Source organism: Vipera ursinii (assembly GCF_947247035.1).
Source record: "Vipera ursinii genome assembly, chromosome: 7".
Taxonomy (NCBI): Eukaryota; Metazoa; Chordata; class Lepidosauria; order Squamata; family Viperidae; genus Vipera; species Vipera ursinii.
In genome coordinates this window covers 21,460,385-21,484,659 of record NC_139521.1, presented here as the reverse complement: position 1 = coordinate 21,484,659, position 24,275 = coordinate 21,460,385, and the positions used below count along the sequence as shown (strand labels likewise).

Below are 24,275 nucleotides of genomic sequence, written 5' to 3'. Positions count from 1 at the left end.
GCCAACTGAAGCTCCGCAGAGGATGGGTGATGCAACAGGACAATGACCCAAAGCATACAAGTAATTCAACAAAACAATGGCTTCAACAGAACAGAATAGGCCTTCTGGAGTGGCCCAGTCAGAGTCCTGACCTCAACCCGATTGAAATGCTGTGGCATGACCTTAAGAGAGCGATTCACACCAGACATCCCAAGAATATTGCTACACTGAAACAGTTTTGTGAAGAGGAGTGGTCTAAAATTACTCCAGATCGTTGTGCAGGTCTGATCTGCAGCTACAGGAAATGTTTGGTTGAGGTTATTGCTGCCAAAGGAGGGTCAACCAGTTATTAAGTCCAAAGGTTCACATACTTTTTCCACCCTGCACTGTGAATGTTTCCATCTTATGTTCAATTAAAACATGACAACAGCTAATGTTTGTGTATTATTTTAAGCAGACTGTGTTTTTCTATTGTTGTGACTTACATGACGTTTAGAGCGCATTTTATGGCCAATTCATGCAAAACTCCACGTAATCCCAAAGGGTTCACATAATTTTTCTTGCAACTGTAATTAAGTAATGAAATGTTTGCAAGAAAATGACCAAGCTCAGAAGACCCCTCTTTTCAACTCTGAGTTACAAATATTCTCCTTTATTGAAGCAAAGAATTAAATCTTGCTTTGCATATTACAGATTTAAGTTTCCCAGAGAATAAAAATACACACAGAGGTTTGCTGTGGACTGTCTGGATGAACTCGTAGGAGGTCTTCTGGCGGGTTGAGGGCCCTGATGAATCTCGTAACAAAGAGTGTTTTTCCACTGATGTCAGTTACAGTGGTCAGGCATTGGCGATCTGGAAATTTCAGGGCACATTCAGCTTTGTATCTTTCAGCTGCTTGAAGAAGCTTCTCATCTTCCTGAGTGTCAAGCTTGAAGAAAAAAATCCAGGTTTTTTTAAAATGTTGCAACTAATGCACCAGACCTAAATATCTAATATGATCATAGCCACAGACCGCTCCTTTCATGATTAATGCTTTGGATAAAAATAATTCTTGTTATGGATGGAAGAAGGGCACAGGAGGCTATTCAAAGGAACACTTTTTTATTGAAAAGTTTTACAATACATTTTTAGATAAAAAACAAAAAAACAAAAAAAACCCTCCCTCCCCTCTCCCCAACCCTCCTCTCCCCTCCCCAAAGGAACACTTTGATTCAATGAAACTTCAGCCAATATTTTAAATCTGATTCATTTACTCTTTCATAGTGCTTTGTGTGATTTTAATTTTATTCCAAAAAAGATCTCACTAGAGGGCAGAGTTAGTACCTGTTCATGACTCTTAGCTGCATCTTTTTCTGGAATTGCACAACAGTCGTGTGCAAATGCCAGGAAGTTTGTCTTAACTGAGACATTTTCACCAAGTTAATAAAACATGGGGCACTGAAACACACATTTCCAACTATAACTCAATGCCAAAGAAACACACAAGTTTGACTTCTATATATCTAGTTCACAATATATTTCTCTCTTATTTCTCTTTCACTTGTTTGCATCTCTTCAATTTCCTATTTCTCTTTTGATTCATTTTCCTCTTCCCTTTTCCTCTTCTCTGTAAGTTCTGAAAATAGTGCAGTAATATAATAATAGTTGTAACAATAGTAGTAAAGACTGTGGAACTATCAGTATATTTTATCTCTATAGTATATTTTATCTCTATAGTATATTAAATAATCCTAATTCCCTACTCTGTCTACTACTCTATAGTATATTAAATAATCCTAATTCCCTACTCTGGCACCAAACATACCACCTTAGAAGCACAGTGTGTCTTGGAAGTTTTTGATGGTTCCTTCATCTTGTAACAAGTGTGATGCTCTACATTACTAATGTCAAAACAACCAGACACTTATTTTGTTCTATATAAACAATATTTTTAAGTGTACAAGGAAACAAATGCATGGCAAACATAAATAGTTCTAACCAAGCCCTGTATTTTTTTTTAAAAAAAAACATTTAAACATCATTTACCTTCTTCAACATTTCATTCATCTACAGATTCAGGAAGGCCAGCAAAAAAAGAGGGAAAAGATATGAACAATGAAATGCAACAGTGCAGAATCATGTGAAAGAATATAAAAAAATAAGCTGCTAAAATAACAAGGGCAATATTTGATTATTTAATTATTCTTTTTACAAAAGTAGGAAGGAACTGTGATTATTAGGAAAAGCAGTGAGGTTTCTAGCAAGATGTCATAATGGGAAGGAAAATCTGTCCATCTCTATTGAAACTAGATGACCAAACTCACTCTCAAAAGTAGTTATGTAATCTTTGTTTCAAAGAAATCCTTCAAAATTCTGAAATCAAACCATCAACAGACGTCCATAACAGTAATTGGACCTGAACATGTATTTTCTGATTAAAAGAATGGGTTAATGAAAAGGGTTAAAGTTAATAGCACAAGAATTCCAACAGGTACTTTTGTTTCCAAATGAGAATGTTATATAGGTACATAGATATAGAAAGATAGATATAAAATTTAAAACTGTTACTTTGGCTTGTTTTTTCCTAAATTTATGAAGCTATGGCAAGCAGGGAGAAACTTTGTTCTCTGGAGAAAACAGGCCTTGTCCTCCCCCTGCCAGCAGTGTGGATCTTGAACTTATGAAAATGTTGCTTCACTCTCCCAAATGTCCAACTTTATCCTCATCTTTCCATTTTATGGTTCATCTATAGCTGCATCTTCAGTTTTTCTAAGTGATGATGGTTCAATAGAAACTCTAGGCCATATGCTGTTATACTCTTCTCTATATAAGGGTCCTAGGCAGACCCTTACATATCTTGTCATGAAGAAATTTCCAGGTAGAGCAGAAGTCCCCAATGTTTCCACCTGGGTGGCCAGGCCTGGCACGTGTGTGTGTGTGAGTGGCAGGGGCATATACACAACTCCATTGGTGTGAGTGGTGGACCCGTATGCCCTCCACTCGTGTGTATGGAGCTTTGCGAAATTTCATTTGTGTGAATGGAGTGTGCACGAGCAGAAGCATTCTCCACTCACGTGAGTGGAGCTTCACACCCAAGCGCCCTCCAGTCACATGTAATGCTCCATTCACATGAGTGGATGGCTTGTGCACCCACCACTTGCACCAATCTGAGGCACTCACATATACACACACACCCTGTGCCAGGCCACCAAGATGAAAACATTGGGGACTGATGCTCTACCTGGAAATATCTTCACAAGAGGATATTTAAGGGTCTGTCTAGAGTCCTTATATAGAGAAAAGTATAACAGCATCCAGTCTAGAGTTTCTATTGGACCATGACCACTTGGAAATAACTGAAGGTGCATTTTAAGGGTACCATAAAACAGGAGTCGACAACCTATGGGCTGCGGCCTGGGCCTGGGCCAGGGCCTCTTGGCCAGTTGGCCGCAGAAATAGCTGGCTGGTGCATACATGCATGCATGGGCATGCATTCTCCACTCATGCTAGCACCTGTGGCCCCATTTGCACATGCACCTGAGTATGAACAGGGCTGCTAGTGCGGGGCGGGTGTCCGTGGCCTGTTTCCACATGCCGCTAGCCTGGGTGGATCGTGTAGCCCTTATGGGCATGCATGAATGGGGCTGCTAGCCACCATAGGGGTGCATGGCCGTTTATGCATGCACATGGCACCAGTGCATGTTGCACGCATGAATGGGCCCACTAGTGCTGCACCAGTGTGCATGGGCCCCGTGTGCACACATGCGTGCACTAATTTTGAAGCTGCTCTCCTTCCCTCCGGTCCGGAAAGGTTGGAGACCTTTGCCTTAAAACATCCAAGAAGGACTGCTGAGGAATAGTATCCAACCTGATTAATGATGATAATGATGATGATAACTTTATTGTCACTTTGAATGTACACCAATCGGCAAACATCAAAATGAAATTTCGTTGCATACAGCTCTCAAAGGGTCACCACCTCCGATATATACTTCTTGTTCGTGGCCCGCTCAAATTTCACATTGTCCATTTTAGTCTCTAGGGAGTGAACGATGGCACACAGGACAGATGGAAATAGGGCTCCATGTGTATTAGCCCTCAAATTTGCTTGTATTCTGACAACCTCGCCTTCTTTCCTTTTTCTGATCCTGACTCTTCCACCTTTTCCTTAAAGAGGCCTTGCTTCTTTTCGCCCCTGGAGCACGCTGCTGCTGCCACCAACTCCTCCAAAAGCCCCACTCCCTTCCTCTGGGCCTGCCGACAACCTCATCCAGTTCCTTCACTACATAAGCTCCAGGTCCTCTCCTCCTCTGCCTCCTCTGGAAACAGCCCTGATTTGCAATACAATCCATCACTGGGCCAGCAGTCAGATATTGCTGCTTGTAGAACAAATTCAAACAGTGCCAACGACTTTTAACGGTCTCACCAACAGTTCCAAAACAACTAGAAACTTGCCATGCCAGCGAAGATTGTCGGTCGTATGTCGTATGTTACTTTAGTTCCACCATGTTGCTCAAACACATTAAAATCTTCCTGATCATGTGGCCTATAGCCCTTACTATCCCTCCCAAAACTATTTGCCTTCAAGAGCCAATGCAGCCGCAGCCATTCCAGGCGCCGCCATCTTAGATCTGTGAAGGCCTTACAAAATTTTAAAATTGGAGTGGATAAGTATGTGGTTAGAAGGGATCCTTTTAGAAGCAAATGATAAATATTGGGGTATGACACATTATGTAGGCTTGTTTGGAGATCTAAATCCTAGATTTGTTGTTTAAGGGCAGTTCTAGGATTATCAAAGCCTAATGTACCCAGGCTTTCTATAGACCAGGCAAGCAACTCAATTTTATCTAGGGCTTTTTTAAGCTACGATGATTTAAAGTGATCTCTAAATAGTGATGGGGTCAAACCTACAGGGAATAGAATTAACTTTAGTCAGAAGGTGAGACAAAACCATGCTCTGGCATCCACTAAATTATGTTTCTATTTGTAAAATGGCATTTTTTAATACTATTTGGAACCATCAACATGGCTCTAATAAACTTATTTTGTTTGGTTTTGATAATATTGAGTTTTGTAGGGAGCAAATTTGGGAACAATATAGAAGTTGTGGGACTACCTTATCTTGGAAGACTTTGCAGGCTGCAGGAACATTATGGCTCATTTTGAATGGTAAAACGTACAATAATTATAGAGGTATGTTGTGTGTGCCAGGATAAACTGCACTCCAAGATATTTATAAGTGTACACCTGTTCAACTGGAGTCCCATTTATTTGTAGTTGTGGATTTTATGAAAATAGCAGGCAAACCCCTTCTAAATGTCCAAATTATGCCCAGAAATAAAACTTGTTCAGGTTTACCCTTTCTTGAACTGATTCTCCAGGAATGAGTTGAGGTTCAATTGTAATGTACAAAGAGATGTAGGAACCATCACTCAGATGATGTATGGAATCATATTTTCTGTCAATTTCCACATTTTTCCCTTTGCTATAGCCAAGAAGAACCGGAGGAGTATCAATCTTAAATGTGCCATCAATCTAGATGAAGAGAAACAAACAGTCTTGAGTAAAAATAACAACAGCAGTTAGACTTATATACTGCCCCATTGTGCTTTATAACACTCTCTGGGAAGTCTAGTTTCAGGATATTGTCTCCAAAATCTGGGTCCTCATTTTACTGACTTCAGATGGATGGAAGGCTAAATCAACCTCAAGCCCGTCAGGATTGAACTGGGAAGAGTTAGTCTGCAATACTGCATTTTAACTACTGCACCACCAGGGCTCCTTAAGCATTAATAGTCAAGGATGCTGCAATAAGTTATTTATATGGATGTTTGTGTGTAAAAATGCTTTCTTCAGCACTTACTCTTCCTTGAAAATATACTGTTGTAAATGGTATCCGAACCAATCCAAGCCAGCGCTTTTCCATACAGGTATGGACCCCACCATTTTCTCTTTCACGATCATCCTAAGAAAAAGTCCCAAAAACCCTGATTAACATTTGCAAAAAGAACATACTGAGCTTCCTATTTCTCCTCCTAGAATTTTATGTATTTATTTAATTTGCCAAGTTACAAGCTGTCCATCTCTCAGTTGTGACTCTGGGTAACCAAAATACAATTAAAACCAATAAATAATAATAGTAATAACACCATAATAGCAGAATGGCATTCAAAGATAATCCAATCTAGTCAGTACATATAATAAACTCAAAGTCGGCAACAGTGAACAGCAACTTCGAGCTTGGCTCTTCTTTTTTACTCTCTATTTTTACTCTCTTTTAGTATTTTTTCTACTTTTAATTTTTAAATTGCACCACTTAAAAGAGGTCAGCTTTTTACTCCAGCTTTCTACTCCAGTTATAATTTAAAGAATAGGGAAAAGAAAGAAGAGACAGTCTGCAACACAGATTTTAACCAAGCCCCTGAAGCAGTGGAAAAGGGAAGACTACACAACGAATAAGCAGTCTTCAGGGAGTAACTTTGCCTCTACTCTTCCACCAGACTTTGCTCCTCCACCAGATATAGTTACAAGAAAAAGTATGTGAACCCTTTGGGATTACGTGGAGTTTTGCATGAATTGGCCATAAAATCCGCTCTAAACGTCATGTAAGTCACAACAATAGAAAAACATTCTGCTTAAAATAATACTACACAAACATTAGCTGTTGTCATGTTTTAATTGAACATAAGATGGAAACATTCACAGTGCAGGGTGGAAAAAGTATGTGAACCTTTGGACTTAATAACTGGTTGACCCTCCTTTGGCAGCAATAACCTCAACCAAACATTTCCTGTAGCTGCAGATCAGACCTGCACAACGATCTGGAGTAATTTTGGACCACTCCTCTTCATAAAACTGTTTCAGTGTAGCAATATTCTTGGGATGTCTGGTGTGAATCGCTCTCTTAAGGTCATGCCACAGCATTTCAATCGGGTTGAGGTCAGGACTCTGACTGGGCCACTCCAGAAGGCCTATTCTGTTCTGTTGAAGCCATTGTTTTGTTGAATTACTTGTATGCTTTGGGTCATTGTCCTGTTGCATCACCCATCCTCTGCGGAGCTTCAGTTGGCGGACAGATGGTCGTACGTTTTCCTGCAAAATGTCCTGATAAACTCTGGAATTCATTTTCCCATCAATGACAACAATCCGTCCAGGCCCTGAGGCAGCAAACCAGCCCCAAAACATGATGCTCCCTCTGCCATGTTTTACAGTGGGGATGAGGTTTTGATGTTGGTGTGCTGTGACTTTTTTTCTCCACACATAGTGTTGTGTGTTTTTCCCAAACAACTCAATTTTGGTTTCATCTGTCCACAGTATATTTTGCCAGTAGTGCTGTGGAACATCCAGGTGCTCTTTTGCAAACTTCAAACATGCTGCAATAATTTTTTTGGACAGCAATGGCTTCCTCCGTGGTGTCCTCCCATGTACTCCATTCTTGTTTAATGTTTTCCTTATTGTAGATGTGTCAACAAAAATGTTAGCATGTGCCAGAGATTTCTGAAGGTCTTTAGCTGACACTCTAGGATTCTTCTTTTCCTCATTAAGCATTATGCGCTGTGCTCTTGCAGTCATTTTTACAGGACGACCATGCCTAGAGAGAGTAGCAACAGTGCTAAACTTTCTCCATTTGTAGACAGTCTGTCTTACCGTGGACATATGAACATCAAGGCTTTTGGAGATACTTTTGTAACCCTTTCCAGCTTCATGGAAGTCAACAATTCTTGATCATAGGTCTTCTGAGAGCTCTTTTCTGCGAGGCATGGTTCACAACCGATAGTGCTTCTTGAGACCAGTAAACCCAAAACAGGTGTGTGTTTTTAAAGGGCAGGGCAGCTGTCAGCAACACATCCAATATCATCACACTGATTGGAGTCAAGGTTGGCACACTTCTGGCTCCAATTAGCTCTTGGAGAAGTCACTAGGCTAGGGGTTCACATACTTTTTCCACCCTGCACTGTGAATGTTTCCATCTTATGTTCAATTAAAACATGACAACAGCTAATGTTTGTGTAGTATTATTTTAAGCAGACTGTGTTTTTCTATTGTTGTGACTTACATGACGTTTAGAGCACATTTTATGGCCAATTCGTGCATAACTCCACGTAATCCCAAAGGGTTCACATACTTTTTCTTGCAACTGTAGATATAGAATTCATAACTTTTGAAGAGGGATCTGTAGGTGGAAGGAGGAAGCCAACAGCTTTTAGAACTCTCTCCCTCCTTGACAGAGGATGCCTTCCTCCCAACTCCCACTGTTTTGTTCACTGTTTGCTTATGCAGACAGGGATATGAACCTAACAAGGGAAAATTTAATGGACTTTATATCTAAGCAATATCTGCTTACAGCGCAAACAGTGAGCTCAATTTTTTATCTTTTAATCTCAATCAAAAATAAACTTGACTCATTAAGGGAGTCCTTTGTAAAGTATATTGAAAACCACCTTAACACAATAGAAGCGATAAAGAAATCTGTTGCCTACACCAATAAACTTCATGAGACTAACAGGGAATTGAGAGCTGACCTCACTCCTGAGTCTACCAGAAAAGAAAGGAACAATTGTAGTGAGTCTAATTTTGGGGCACAAAAAGGGCAGAGATGAGAAAAACCTAATTATTACTTACAGATCAACCAGATAACCCTGCAGATCTCCAACAACAGAGTTAACAGAGGGAGATAGAACTTTTAAAAGGCAATTATTTGATCTTTGAATCAGCTGCTTCACTGTGAATGTCCTTTGATAGATCTACTATAGGCCAGCTAGAAAGGACTGCAGGTGAATTTTGCTGACCTTTAAGCCATCTACAGTCCACTGTATACTTCTTAAAATGAAGCCTTTTCTGAGCTCCTTCTCAATTTTCCCAGTATGTGTCTTCTGTTCAGAGAAAGCTATTCCATTTCTGGACAGTTTTTCCCAAAAGAAAACTATCACTTTAAAATCTGAGTGTAGTATTTTGAAGCTAGATAACTCTGGACATGTTTTGCCTGCAATGTCCTTAAGAAAGAGGAGCACTAATCAACAAACTGTGAGGAAGCTTGCTAAACTCTCACTGGGAGGAAAATTGATTCATTTGGTGCACTCCCAGATTTAGAGCAAGCACACATTATACACTTATAACAACAAATTGCTAATACTTCCACAGCATTAAAAAAAACCAGCCACATTGTTCATTACTGGTGAATCCCTAGTATTTAATCCAGCCCCTGTAATTTACAGCCAAACTGTTGCCACAACTAGAGAATTCCAAGTATAAAGACCCCAAAGGAAAAGTCCACTCTTTGTCTTCTTTGAACTCAGATGTGCTTTCAGCATGGCTCACAAATTGCATCCCACAGAAAATGTTTGTAAATCCCTATGAGGTCTAAATGGGAATGTTGAAGATTGGATTGGTAAAGATGAGGAATCCTTGCTACACTCTTGGCAACCTCCCAGAGTCAAAAGCCTGGTTTTAAGTCTCATGTCATCTCTGCGGCTATCTTTTCTAACACTTACAATTCTCAGTTTTTAACATCCCCTGCTGGGAAGCAGCACTGTCCTGACTGTGGTTTGTAATCTGTATGTGAGTAGCTGCTTGTACACCCCTACCTTGAATGGGAGTTAGATGGAGGATTTGGGATTAGTGGTCAGCACCTGAGTGGCCAGTGAGAGGGATCAGTTGGGACAGAGAACAGTGTGCTTGTTGGAGAGGTGGAAATCCTTGGCGCCAAGAGATTTTGCTATAGTGCTGCGGGAGCTCCCTCCCTCACTGACCCCCGGGAAGTATGAATGTGAGTGGATGGAGTGGGATGGCAGAGCTCTTGGCTCTTCGAGGAAGGAGGTTGAAGGGGGGAAGAGAGAATGTTTATCTTGGGGGACACAAGGCAGCTTCATGGATCACAGTGGAGAACGGCAGGGGATTGTACAAGGACAGGCTGTTACAGAGGAAGATGCCCCCAATGTGTAGTATCAGTGATGTGCTCCACTGAGCTCATCCCCAGTCCTTGGACAGCATACCATGCCCCCTCCCCCCTAAGGCCTTGGGTTTCAGCTGCTGCTGCTGCTGAATTCCAGGTTGGTTAATAATAAATCTTCTCTTGTTCAAGATCTTATTCAGGAGAAGTGAACCAACCTGGCATGCATTATTGAGTCCTGGCTGATTCCAGAAAGCGGGGGGGGGGGATTTCCTCTAGAAGATACAGTGAGGGGGAAAAATATTTGATCCCCTGCTGATTTTGTACGTTTGCCCACTGATAAAGAAATTATCAATCTATAATTTGAATGGTAGGTTTATTTTAACAGTGAGAAACGGAATAACAACAAAAAGAATCCAGAAAAATGCATTTCAAAAAAGTTATAAATTGATTTGCATGTTAATGAGTGAAATTAGGTATTTGATCCCCTATCAATCAGCAAGATTTCTGGCTCTCAGGTGTCTTTTATAGAGGTAACAAGTTGAGATTAGGAGCACTCTCTTAAAGGGAGTGCTCCTAATCTCAGCTCGTTACCTCTATAAAAACACCTGTTCACAGAAGCAATCAATCAATCAGATTCCAAACTCTCCACCATGGCCAAGACCAAAGAACTATCCATGGATGTCAGGGACAAGATTGTAGACCTACACAAGGCTGGAATGGGCTACAAGATTATCACCAAACAGCTTGGTGAGGAGGTGACAACAGTTGTTGTGATTATTCACAAATGGAACAAACACATGTCCAGCTGGGTTTCAGTTTTGGCAGCAGCCAAGACCCCAGGACAGGGGAGGTGGGGGGGGCAGTGGTTATCAAAGAATCTCTCTTGGCTTTCAGGGGTCTTGCTCTACAAACCTCTGGTTGTGAGACCATGTTTCTGTAGTTGGGTACAATGAATCAGATAGGATTGTTGCTGGTATACCAGCCTCCGTGCTGAGCAGCAACCTCCCTGCCTGTGCTGCTGAAGGCCATCTCGAGGTTGGTGGTAGAGTTCCCCAGACTTGGTTCTGGGGGACTTCAATCTGCCATTTCTGGATGCGGCTTCGGAAGCAGCCCAGGAGTTCATGGCTATCATAGGCCTATCCTAGATCATTACTGGCTCAAGTCGGGCCAGTATCACACACAACATTTGATTTTCTTGTTGGAGTGATGACAATGTGACCTGGTGGGGGATTTAAGATTCTCTCCCTTGTCATGGTCAGATCATGCCCTGGTATCCCTGAAGCTCTTGTATGCTTCCCCCTACCCCAAACAGGGAGGCTGGACCCATTCAGACGGTCTGCCCCAGGTAACTGATGGACCCTCCCCCAAACAGGGAGGCTGGACCCATTCAGACGGTCTGCCCTATGTGACTGATGGACCCTGATGGTTTCCAGAGGTTTTGATTCACAGTCCTGCTGAAGCAGTGATGGTGACCTGGAATCTAAGGGTGGACAAGATCACGTTCGTGCCATCTTTCTTGACTCAACATTCTTGACCCTCCCTGTGATTCACAGAGGAATTATGGGTTCTGAAAAGGGGCAAGAGATGCTTAGAGCATCATAGAGGAAGACAAGGTATGACTCCAACTGGACACGACTTAGAGCCATTATTAAGGCCTACCTCATGGTGGTAAGAGCCGTGAAACACCAATATTTCACTGAACATTGCATCCTCAGAATGCCATCTGGTGGCCCTTTTTTGGGTTGCCCGTTCCCTCCTGGGTCGGGGGGCTGGAGTAATCTTTTGCAGGGCTGGGCAGAGGAGTATATTCAGCACCTAATGGACAAAGTCACCCAGATCCATTCCCAGTTGGATCCCATGCATAGAGATAGTCCATGTGAGAGGCTCGTGGAGATTATTTGCCCTGTTATCTGGGAATGGTTTGATCCTGTTGGCCTTGATGAAGTGGACAGGACCCTTGATGCTATCAGTACCACCACCTGTCAGATATATCCTTGTCCTTCCTGGATGAAGAAATCCTCCAGCATGGTGACTAGCAGGTGCGTCCAAGCACTGATTAATACATCACTAGAGGAAGAGAATTTCTGATGCTTTTAAGTTCACCTCCTCCTTAAAAAACCCATCACTGAACCTCACCTGCCTGGACAATTTTTGTGTGGTGGCCTGGCAGCTGCAGAAGGTCCTGGATGAAACAGATTATCTGGACCCCTTTTAGTCAGGATTCATGTCCGTTATGGGACCAAAATAGTATTGGTCATGTCTATCGATGATATCTGGCAAGAGCGGGATGGGGGTAGTCCAAATATCCTTGCTCTCCTTGACCTCTCTGTGGCTTTTGATACCATTGATCATGGCATCCTTTTAGGTCAGCTGCAGGAGCTGGGGCTGGATGGCACAGTCTTGCACTGGTTCAGCTCCTTTCTCTGTGGCTGGTCCCAATCAGTGTTGGTGGGAAGTGAGAGGTCCAGTCACTGGCCACTATTTTGTGCTGCAGTACTCTCTCCACTCCTTTTCAATCTATATGAAACCACTGGGTGACATCATCTGTTATCAACGGTTGAGAAAACTACAGTATGCCGATGACACCTAACTATATATTTCCACTCTTGGTGACCCAAGTGATGCTGTGGCCACCCTCTTGCAGTGCCTGGAGGCTGTGGGGGCCTGGATGGGGAAAAATAGGCTTCCAAAGACTGAATGGCTTTGGATATACGGGGCTCCAGTATCTGGGACATTGTCATCTTTGATTCTGGATGGGGTGGCACTGCCCAAGACAGATCTGGATGGCAGCAGAGGGAGCCCAAGGGCCTGGGAGGCAGGCCCCCTGCCCAGCCCTCAAGCTCCTGATGTCAAGTTTCCGACGTATGGGCTTTTCAAGTGACTCTGAGGCATTGTTTACCTTAAAAGTCCTTTATTAGCCTAATGTTTGCTCGAAGGAAGCTGGAATCTGAAATCTCCGCCCCTTGCACAATATATTAAACACAATTCTCCACCTTTCTAATTCTGTCATTAATCATATTCTCCAATTAATTTAAAGAATCAGTTTCCCTTCCATTAGAAGAACTGCCAAATCTTATCTTCTTTAGAGAGTCAAGTGGCCTTGAAAGTGCATTCCTACTCTTCCCTCTCCCCACCTTTTTAAACTAAAACAATACACAAGTCTTAAAGCAATACACAAGTTTAACATATGAAATAGCTACTCTTTCATCTCTTGTCAAGCAATAACATTCGATGTTAGCAGTGTTGACACCTGAGGTGCCGAGACCCATGGCCTGGCACCGCTTCCTGGGGGAGCCTGGCCGCACATGGGGCAGCTCCAGGGCTGGGGTCAGGCACAGCAGGGAGGGGAGTCCTAGCTGCCTCTTGGAAACTGGGGGGTCCCCACCTTTCCTGTTTGCTGGGACCGTCAGGGGTATGGCGGCGGGCGGGAGGTTCATCCTGCATGTGTGGCAGAGCTGGAGGATGAAGTTGTACAGTGGGGGCCAAGCAGGGAGGGGCTGCAGTGTGGCACTGATGGTGACCAGCTGGGCTGCCTCGCCATAGCCCACCATCCGTCTTTGCTTGCCTGCACCTGCCACGACCAGGATGGGATGAGCAGTTGCTCAGCACGACCAGCGGGCTGAATCGCGTCCCTCCCCCATACTTCTGCTTCCACCTGCTGCTTGGAGGGCCAGCCCGGTGGCTGTGGTGGTTGGACCCCCCATCCATCTTTGTTTGCCTGCACCCACCACAGCTGGGATGGGGTAGGTGGGCAGGCACCCTCCATGTCCAGCAGGCCAGATCACATGTCTCCTCTCCTGTGTCTCGGCTTCTGCCTGCCACTTGGAGGGCCGACCCAGCTGCCGCAGCATTTCAACCCATCTGTAGTTTATAGGCTGAGGGACCCCGGGGTGTGCTGGACAATGGGCAGCTGAAGGGCTGTGGCTACTACCAGGCCCTGCACACTCACTGCCTCCTGGGCATGCTGGGGGGGCGCCAATCACACTTGGCCAAATAAGGCTATTCTATTCTATTCTGTCCTGTCCTATCCTATCTTATCCTATCCAAAAACATAAAATCAGAGCAAAGATTCCTGAGTTCACTGGTGAAAATAGTTCCAATATGTTTCCAATGATGCACCCACAGTTACCAGCACTATAAAAAGTAAAATTCTAAAAGTGCTTCTTTATTTTAATCCTTCCCTTCCTCTTCCCCTCACAGAAAGTACTTGAATGTTCAAACTACTGACCTTCAGAATATCCAGCCTGGATATCCTGCAAAGAACACTTTGCTTTTTAGATCTCATTATTCTGTACTTGGGGCTCCCTTTGGTGAGTATATCTAATCCCATGTTCCAGCACTTTTCATTTTGATTTCTCAACAGACAGGGTCAAGAGAATTTTTCAGATTATTTGCTCACCTCTAAGATATCATGCAGTACTTCATCAAAGATGTTAATGAAAATGTCATCCTTCACTGACTGCAGACTGGAAATGCTATAGTCATTGTTAGGAGCTCTGTAACAATATTTAAAAACAGAGATACAGTACAAATATAATTTGCGATGCAATCAGCATGGCAAAAGCTTGTTTTCTCTTTCCTTCTTCCCTATTCTCCAAGACTAGCTCAATTTTTATAATGATTTCATCACAATACAAAATTGTATTATCCTGTTCTATTAGAAGGGTTAGTAGAGTATTAGAGAGTTCGGAGGTTTGACTCCCACCCCAATCAAAATCTGAATCTTTCATTCAGATGCCAACAGAAGCTATCTCATTCAATAAGGGAATGATAAAAAAATGCCAAAAGCTGGAAAGGGTAAGTGATAGTAGAATCAAGATCTGCAGTAGGATGAAGCTTTGCCTACTCTCCAGCCATGTTTTCAAACTCAATTCCTTTGTGATCTTTTACAGAGGTCAAAACTGGAGGGGAAAGGGGGAGGAGGAGGAGGAGGAGAAGAAGAAAGAAGAAAGAAGAAAGAAGAAAGGAGGAAGAAGAAGAAGAAGAAGAAGAAGAAGAAGAAGAAGAAGAAGAAGAAGAAGAAGAAGAAGAAGAAGAAGAAGAAGAAGAAGAAGAAGAAAAAGAAGAAGTCATCGTCCAGGATTGGTCCAATCCCCTGGCCTTTTTTTCCCACCCAATACAGTTCTTCTCCAATGGAAAGAAGGCTTTGTGAGATCCATTCACACCTAAATGGAAGTTCCAGCTCTTCACTCCAGTTTGGGTTGGACCCTTCTGCGGTGGTTGTCCGACAAACTGTTCGCTGGAAAGAAACCTCTACAAAAGGCCGAACTGAAACCTACAATTAAACAGAACTCAAAGCTTTGATAAGTTAGATGAGATGCAAAACTCTGATACATCAAACTACATTTTCCAATTGAAAATAGAAACTTTAGATACCTCCAGTATATTGTAAACATACATTAAAATAAATGTACAAATGGTTACTTTTACAGCCATACAGGACACTATGAAAATTTTTTCCAGGGTCAAAATTTTGTACTTCATGTAAATTTGGCTGTTTAAAAATAGTATAATATTTTATCATTACTTATTCAATACTTGTTTCTAACATTCTGTGCTTCTAACAGTTAACACTAATAAAATTTATCAGAACACCAAATATTTTTAAAAAATTATTTCCATTTAGTTCATAAAATACATTTTCTCACAAATCAAATAATGTAGACTATGAATAACAAGATGAATAGGCTAATATATCAATATAAAATATCAATATAAATATCATCATTTACAAAGGGAAGTCCCCTGGAAGTCTTTGAAAGCTTTCCAATTCAAAATTTACCAAAAAGACTACATCACTATTGAGAATTTAGTTTTCCTTAAGAATGAAAAGTACACAATACAATCGGTGTGCTTTTTATCAAATATAGGCAGTGGGAATTGGCTTTTTCTTGGTTTTCTTGATTGACCCAACAAAGATACTGTTATGATTTCAGTGCTAGGCAGATGTTAAAATAAATCAAAACCATCAGATATTTTACTTGCACATTACTCAGCATGGGGAGACCTAAGTTTACTTTCTGATCAATATATGGAGCACTGTATGTAAACTGATATTATTTAACAAGCTAGAAAGAAAAAAACCAGAAACAACACTTTTTTCAATCAAGTTCTTGTCAGAATCCATTTATATTTCATTTCTAACTATCTCTTCAGTACAAAACCCAAATCTCATCACCACCACCCCTGGATTCTGCCATTCCCAAGGAGAAGAGGGAACAACCATGAGGCTTTATTGCTTTCACTTCTTTTCCTTAAAAGTAACCTTTTGTTTATTCTGCTTGCCTGCTATCCATCACAATATATCCAATTGCTTTCTCACTAGACATTTCCTCTTATCTTACAAGCAGCTAAGAAAGGGGGTGGAAGGAGAGGAATGAAACCCTCGGGAATCTGGGTTGTGAAATGCGAGGGGGTGGAAAATGATACTGCTACGAATGGACTGATGTTTCTCCTCTTTCTGCAAGGGGCTTACCACCTGGAACTTGGCTGATCCAGAACTGACTGAATGAACTGTGAAGGGATTTCTCAGATCCTGTCTATTATGCCCACTATCTTCTATTTCTTAGTAAAAGTTCCTGCTTGGACAACCTTGTCTGCAAGAGTTCTGCTTTCTTAAGATGTGGATTGAAGTGGGTTCTGACAGTTATATACATTCTTATGAAAATGTTATTTAAATGCATTGGTAAATCGTATTTAAATATATTAAAGAGTCCACTGGAGTCGGGCAAGCAATATAATAATTTAATTAGGAATATTCTATACTGATGGTTACCTACAGCACAGAAGAATAATATACTGCCACTATAAGCATTAAATCTTTTTTTGACTATTAGCAGCTATATTTATCAATTTCACAGAATGAACAGCTCAAGGATAGTGAAATGGTGATCCCTACACATAAAAAAAGAATATGGATATTGCTATTATTCAACTATTTATCCATTCATCCACTCCAGGTTCATGGCACTGTAAGGTACCTGGCTAAATGTCCAGTCCATACTGTGGTTGGGGCTGTGTGGAGTCGCAGAAGCAACAAACATCTCATTGAAAGCCCATGATGATTTACACGGCTGCTGAAGTTTGCTTTACAAAAAATTATGAAAATGTCAATAAGCTTCCAATAGGATTTTTTAAAAAATAAAAGAAAAAAATTTAAAGTACAAATTTTGCAAAAGTGATGGTGACATTTGCACAGCAATAATACAAATAAATTATTTCCCTTCCCTCTTTCTTTTGCTATTTTTTAAATTTGCACATATACACTCCACCCACCCAACCCCCAAAACAATTTGGTTCAGCATGAACCAGTATAGGTTTACTTCCCCTGTACAGAGATATTAGTTATGCTACTTTTATACTATACTGCTGATATCTGTAACAGTTAAAATGTAGTAAATGTGAATCAATTAAAAAACCAACAACTCACTAAAGTTATCACAATACAAAGATAAGTTGTAATAGCAGTGACAATGAAAAATAAAAATAATAATGGAATTAAAATAATATTAACGATGCCATGTAAGCATTTCAAGTGAAATAAATTAAAGATGGCAAGAACCAACTGTTAAAACTAAATACTCTTCAGAGATGTTCTATGTCACGGGTGTCAAACCCGATTGCGTCACGTGATGTATCATGACGTATCGTGACATTTTTTGCCTTTGTGGAGCCGGGGTGGGTGTGGCCTGCATGTGATACATCCAGCCTGTGGGCCGCCAGTTTAACACCCCTGCTCTATCTTATCTCAGTAGGTCCTGGAACAAAAGAGAAAGGTATTCTACCAGGTTGGAACCATAACTGGAAAACATTACCTCCTGTGGTCCCCCCATTCCCCTTATTTCACAAAATTTGCTCTTTTTTGTCTGAAAAACGGGGTGTTCAAGTGCTAATTATCCCAAATATTGATGATAATCTATAGCATCTGCTGATCTAATAATCATCAGAAAGATAATAAAAGATTTTTTATTCTATGTAGAATAGGGTTTGAAAAATCCTAAGATGTTCACATATGATGGTTGGTGAAAATGACCTTGGGATACAGGAAGAAAAGCCAAAGTCAAGGCAATATCTTGGAGAGGACCATCCCTAGTTTTGTGGAAAGTACAAGACAGTGGGGGAAGGGAGAGATGTGCTTTCAGACTTGCAAGCTGGATGCCATGCTTTTGAGGTAGTCCAGACGAGAAATGAAAACCATGATTATTAACACTACTTCTGTTACAGGTAGTCTTCAACTGATGACCACAATTAAGCCCAAAATTTCTGTTGCTAAGCAAGACATCTGTTAAGTGGGTTTTGCCCCATTTTATGACCTGTCTTGTCACAGTTATTAAGTGAATCACTACAGTTGTTAACTTAGTAACACTGTCAAGCTTGAACTGTGTGCATAATATTGCTGCCATTACAGCTTCTTAGTTTGCCAATGCAATCTGGGGAGGGAGGGAAGGAATAGAATAGAGCTGGAAGGAACCTTGGAGGTCTTCTAGTCCAGCCCCCTGCTCAAGCAGGAGAACCTATACAATTTCAGACAAGTGGCTATACAGTGCCCACGATTTCTGAAAGCAAACTTTTCCACTGGTCAATTGTCCTCCCTGTTAGGAAGTTTTTCCTTAATTCCAGGTTGCTTCTCTCTTTGATCGATTTCCAACCATTCTTTCTTGTCTTGCCCTCTGGTGCTTTGGAGGATAGTTTGAAGCACTCTTCTTTGTGGCAGACCCTTAAATACTGGAATACTGCTACCATGTCGCTCCTGTTTCCTCTTTTCTTTAGACTAGACTAGACATATGGAGAATGGCTGCAGGACTTGGGTTTGAAGTCCTGCAGCCATTCTTCATATGTTTTAGTCTCCAGACCTTTGATCATTTTAGTTGCTCTTCTCTGAACTTTTTCCAAGGTCTCAACATCTTTTTTGTAGTATGGTGACCAAAATTTAATGCAGTATTCCAGGTGTGGTCTTACTAGGGTTTTATAAAGCGGTACTAATACTTCCCCCTTCATGGATTACTGCCTTGTCATGGTGAAGGGGCTTGCATAATTCAATGAACCTATGAGCTATGCTGTGCAGGGCCACCCAAGATGGACAGGTAATAGCAGAGAGTTCTGACAAAACGTGATCCACTGGAGAAGGAATTGGCAACCCACTCCAGTATGTTTGCCATGAAAACCCCATGAATAGTATCAAAAGGAAAAAAGATATGATGCTGGAAAATGAGCCCCTCAGGTTGGAAGGTGTCCAATATGCTACTGGGGAAGAGCAGAGGGCTAGTACTAGTAGTGCCAGAAAGAATGAAGTGACTGGGCCAAAGCTGAAAGGACGCTCAGCTGTGGATGTATCTGGTGGTGAAAGGAAAGATTTTTTCTCCATAGGAACCTGGAATGTAAGATCCATGAATCAAGGAAAGCTGGAAGTGGTCAAACAAGAGATGACAAGACTGAACATCAACATCTTAGGAATCAGCAAACTAAAATGGACAGGAATGGGTGAATTTAATTCAGATGACCATCAGGTATACTACTGTGGGCAAGAATCTCTCAGAAGAAATGGAGTAGCCTTCACAGTCAATAAAAGCGTAGCAAAAGCAATACTGGGATACAATCCCCAAAATGACAGAATGATTTCAGTTCAAATCCAAGGCAAACCATTCAATATCACAGTAGTCCAAGTCTATGCCCCAACCACCGGTGCTGAAGAGGATGAAATTGACCGGTTCTATGAAGCCCTACAGCACCTTATAGAAGTAACACCAAAAAATGATGTCCTTATCATCATGGAGGATTGGAATGCTAAAGTAGGAAGCCAAAAGATAACCAGAATAACAGGCAAGTTTGGCCTTGGAGTACAAAATGAAGCAGGGCACAGGCTGATAGAATTTTGTCAAGAGAATACGATGGTCATAGCAAACACTCTTTTTCAACAACCCAAGAGACGGCTCTACACATGGACATCGCCAGATGGTCAACACAGAAATCAGATTGACTATGTGCTCTGCAGCCAAAGATGGAGAAGCTCTATACAGTCAGGAAAAACAAGATCAGGAGCAGACTGTGGCTCAGACCATGAGCTTCTCGTTGCAAAATTTAGGCTTAAACTGAAGAAAGTAGGGAAAAGCACTAGGCCACTCAGGTATGAACTAAATCATATCCCTGACAAATATACAGTAGAGGTGACAAATTTAAGGAATTAGATCTGATAGACAGAGTGCCTGAAGAACTATGGACGGAGGTTTGCAACATTGTACAAGAAGTAGCAACTAAAACCATCCCAAAGAAAAAGAAATGCAAGAAAGCAAAATGGCTGTCTGAGGAAGCTTTGCAAATAGCTGAGGACAGGAGGGAAGCGAAAGGCAAGGGAGAAAAAGAAAGATACACCCAATTGAATACAGAATTCCAGAGAATAGCTAGAAGAGATAAGAATGCCTTCTTAAATGAACAATGCAAAGAAATAGAAGAAAACAATAGAATAGGGAGCACTAGAGATCTCTTCAAGAGATGGGCATGATAAAGGACCAAAATGGCAGGGACCTAACAGAGGCAGAAGAGATTAAGAAGAGGTAGCAAAATTACACAAAAGAACTATACAAGAACGAGCTTAATGTCCCTGATAACCACGATGAGGTGGTCCCTGACCTCGAGCCAGACATCCTAGAATGTGAAGTGAAGTGGGCCTTATAAAAGCTCAGCAACAATAAAGCTAGTGGAGGTGACAGTATTCCAGCTGAGCTATTCAAAATCTTAAAAGACAATGCAGTAAAAGTGCTACACTCAATTTGCCAGCAAATTTGGAAAACTCAACAGTGGCCACAGGATTGGAAAAGATCAGTTTACATTCCAATTCCAAAGAAAAGCAGTGCCAAAGAATGTTCAAACTATCGCACCATTGCACTCATTTCACATGCTAGTAAAGTTATGCTTAAAATCCTACAAGCTAGACTCCAGCAGTATGTGGATCGAGAACTACCAGAAGTACAGGCTGGATTTCAATGAGGCAGAGGAACTAGAGATCAAATTGCCAACATACGCTGGATCATGGAGAAAGCTAGGGAGTTCCAGAAAAACATCTATTTCTGCTTCATTGACTACGCTAAAGCATTTGATTGTGTGGATCACAACAAACTGTGGCAAGTTCTTAAAGAGATGGGAGTACCAGACCATCTTATTTGTCTCTTGAGAAATCTATATGCGGGTAATGAAGCAACAGTGAGAACTGGACACGGAACCACTGACTGGTTCAAAATTGGGAAAGGAGTCCGGCAAGGCTGTTGTCACCCTGCCTGTTTAACTTATATGCAGAGCACATCATGAGAAAGGCAGGGCTAGATGAATCAAGTTGGAATTAAGATTGCCGGGAGAAATATCAACAACCTAAAATATGCAGATGATACCACTCTAATGGCAGAAAGTGAAGAGGAACTAAAGAGCCTCTTGTTGTGAATGAAGAAGGAGAGTGGAAAAGTTGGGTTGAAACTAAACATTAAGAAAACCAAGATCATGGCATCCGGCCCTCTCAATTCCTGGCAAATAGATGGGGAAGAAATGGAGGTAGTGACAGATTTTATTTTCCTGGGCTCCAACATCACTGCAGACTGGGACTGCAGCCAAGAAATTAAAAGACTCTTGCTGCTGGAGAGGAAAGCCATGGCAAATCTAGACAGCACACTAAAAAGCAGAGACATCACCCTGCCAAGAAAAATGTGTATAGTCACAGCTATGGTCTTCCAAGTTGCAATGTACGGCTGTGAAAGTTGGACCATAAGAAAGGCTGAGCATCAAAGAATTGAAGCTTTTGAACTATGGTGCTGGAGAAGACTCCTGCGAGTCCCTTGAACTACAAGGCAATGAAACCGGTCAGTCCTAGAGGAGATCAACCCTGACTGCTCTTTAGAAGGTCAGATCCTGAAGCTGAAACTCAAATACTTTGGCTACATAATGAAAAGGAAGGACTCACTGGAGAAGAGTGTAATGCTGGGAAAGGTGAGGGCAAGAGAAGAAGGGGATGACAGAGAATGAGGTGGATGGATGGAATCACTGAAGCAGTAGGTGTGAGCCTAAATGGACTCTAGAAGATGGTAGAGGACAGGAAGGCCTGGAGGAACATTGTCCATGGGGTCGCGATGGGTCAGACATGACTTTGAAACAACAACAACAACTAATACTTCTCGTGATGTTGATTCTATGCCTCTGTTTATACAACTGAAGATTGCATTAGCTTTTTTGGCTGCTGCTGCATACTGTTGGCTCCTAGTCAAGTGATTGTCCACGAGGACTCCAAGATCCCTCTCAAAGTTACTGTTTTTGAGCCAGATCTCACCTAATCTGTACTTGGACCTTTGATTTTTCCTGCCTAAATGTGAAACATTGCTTTTTTCCACATTAAAATTCATTTTGTTGGATAAGGCCCTTTGTTCAAGTTTGTCGAGTTCTTTTTGGATCCTGAGCTTGTCTTCTGGGGTGTAGGCTATTCCTGCCAGTTTAGTGTCATCTGCAAATTTGATGAGTTCCCCTTCTATTCCCTCAACTAAGTCATTAATGAAGATATTGAAGAGTATGTGTCCTAAGATGGATCCTTCTGGTACCCCACTGCTGACTTCTCTCCATGTGATGTAGTACCATTGCAGACTACTTGCTGAGTACAGTTTGTCAACCAGCTACAGATCCATCTGATGGTGGTGTTGTCTATCCCACCTTTTTCTAGCTTACTAAGTAGCAGGTTGTGATCTACTTTGTCAAATGCCTTACTGAATTTTAAATATACTATGCCCACAGTGTTTTGCTGGTCTACTAATTTAGTCATTTTATCAAATAATGAAATAAGATTGGTTTGGCATGATCTATTATTGACAAACCCATGCTGGTTACTGGTTATAACTTTCTTTGCTTCTAGTTGTTCACAGATCTGTTTTTTATTATCTTTTCCAGGATTTTCCCAGGTATTGATGTTAGACTGATTGGTCTGTAGTTTCCTGGGTCTGTTTTTTCCCCTTTCTTGAAGACAGGAACCACGCCAGCCCTTTTCCAATCATCAGGTACCTCCCTTGTACTCCAGGAGTTTTGAAAGATATGGTGCAATGGTTCTGAGATAAACATCTGCCAGCTCCTTCAGAACTATGGGATGTAATCTGTCAGGTCCTGGTGATTTATATTTGTCAAGGTCAGATAGGTGTTCTCTTACCATTTTCTTGCTTATTTTAATTTCTGTTTGTAGTTTGTCTTTTGCAGTAGTTTTTTTTTTGGTATGTTGAGCTATAATTTCTTTTTGTGTGAAGACTGATGCAAAGAATAAGTTAAGCAGCTCTGCTTTCTCCCTATTACCTGTTACTTCCTTGCCATTTTCTCTCTTTAGTGGACCTACAGTTTCCTTGACATTTTTCTTGTTATTAATCTGTTAAAATAAACTTTTTTTTATTGTCCTTGATTTCTGTTGCAAGTCTTTGTTCATTCTGAGCCTTTGGTTTCCTGACTTTATCTTTGCATGTTCTGGCTGTCTGCTGAAAATCAGCCTTAGTTATATCTCCCTCTTTCCATTTTTTGTACTTGTCCTTTTTGTCTTTCAGTTTGTCAGAGAGAGCTTTGTGCAGCCATGCTGGTTTCTTCTTGGATTTCTTGTTTTTCTTTTTCAGTGGTATTGTGCTGGACTGGGCTTTTATGATCATAGTTTTCAGTTTCCCATGCTTCTTTTTTTTTAATTGAAAAGTTTTAACATACAATTTTTCCCTTTAAAATCCCCCTCCCCCTCCCTTCTCCCTCCCCCCCTTTCTCTCCCCCCTCCCCCCCTCCCCCCTTGTGCTTCTTGTGTTGTTTTCCCCTTTAGGATTTTCATCCAAGAAATCTTTCCTAGGTTCTAACTGAGTTTGTTAAAATCAGCTCTTTTGAAGTTTAAGACTCTGGTTGGATTATTTTCTATTGCTTGTGTTGCATTATATTGAATTTCAGCATGACATGGTCACTTTCACCCAAGGTTCTGGCAACTTTTTTTTTTAATTCCATTTATATTCCGCCCTTCTCCGAAGACTCAGGGCGGCTTACAAGCTTAGCAGTAGCCTTCATTCTATGTATATGCCTGCTTATTAGGGCTTTCACACACACACCCCAAGCGGCATTATTACAAAGTCAGCTTAATTGCCCCCAACAATCTGGGTCCTCATTTTACCTACCTCGGAAGGATGGAAGGCTGAGTCAACCTTGAGCCTGGTGGGATGCGAACCTGCACTAATTGCAGGCAGCTGGTGTTACTTAAGGAAGCATTAGCCCACTGCTCCACCAAGGCTCTTTTCAACTCCCTCTATCACTTCTTCTCAATTAGTAAGAATTAGGTCCAGAATTGCTTTACTTCTATTTCCCTCCTCTACCTTTTGGATGATAAAGTTGTCAGCTAGGTTGATTAAGAATCTGTTTGATCTCCCACTCGCTGCAGAGTTTGACTCCCAG

The 24,275-nt window shown here is 41.5% G+C and overlaps 1 protein-coding gene across 2 annotated transcripts in view; it reads right to left on the bottom strand.

Annotated features, from left to right (window-relative positions):
- The window catches only part of CC2D2A (coiled-coil and C2 domain containing 2A), a 258,992-nt gene that overhangs the window by 37,593 nt on the left and 197,124 nt on the right, over window positions 1-24,275 (bottom strand). Inside the window, exons 22-28 of one of the 2 annotated variants that reach the window (XM_083366907.1) lie at window positions 16,832-16,937; window positions 15,017-15,126; window positions 14,251-14,347; window positions 5,823-5,924; window positions 5,318-5,494; window positions 2,006-2,026; window positions 705-908 (exon numbers count right to left, since the gene is read on the bottom strand). In XM_083366907.1, the coding sequence (XP_083223033.1) occupies window positions 705-908; window positions 2,006-2,026; window positions 5,318-5,494; window positions 5,823-5,924; window positions 14,251-14,347; window positions 15,017-15,126; window positions 16,832-16,937 (817 nt within the window). The remainder of the gene's footprint in view (window positions 1-704; window positions 909-2,005; window positions 2,027-5,317; window positions 5,495-5,822; window positions 5,925-14,250; window positions 14,348-15,016; window positions 15,127-16,831; window positions 16,938-24,275) is intronic. The other variant, XM_083366908.1, reaches the window with a different exon arrangement.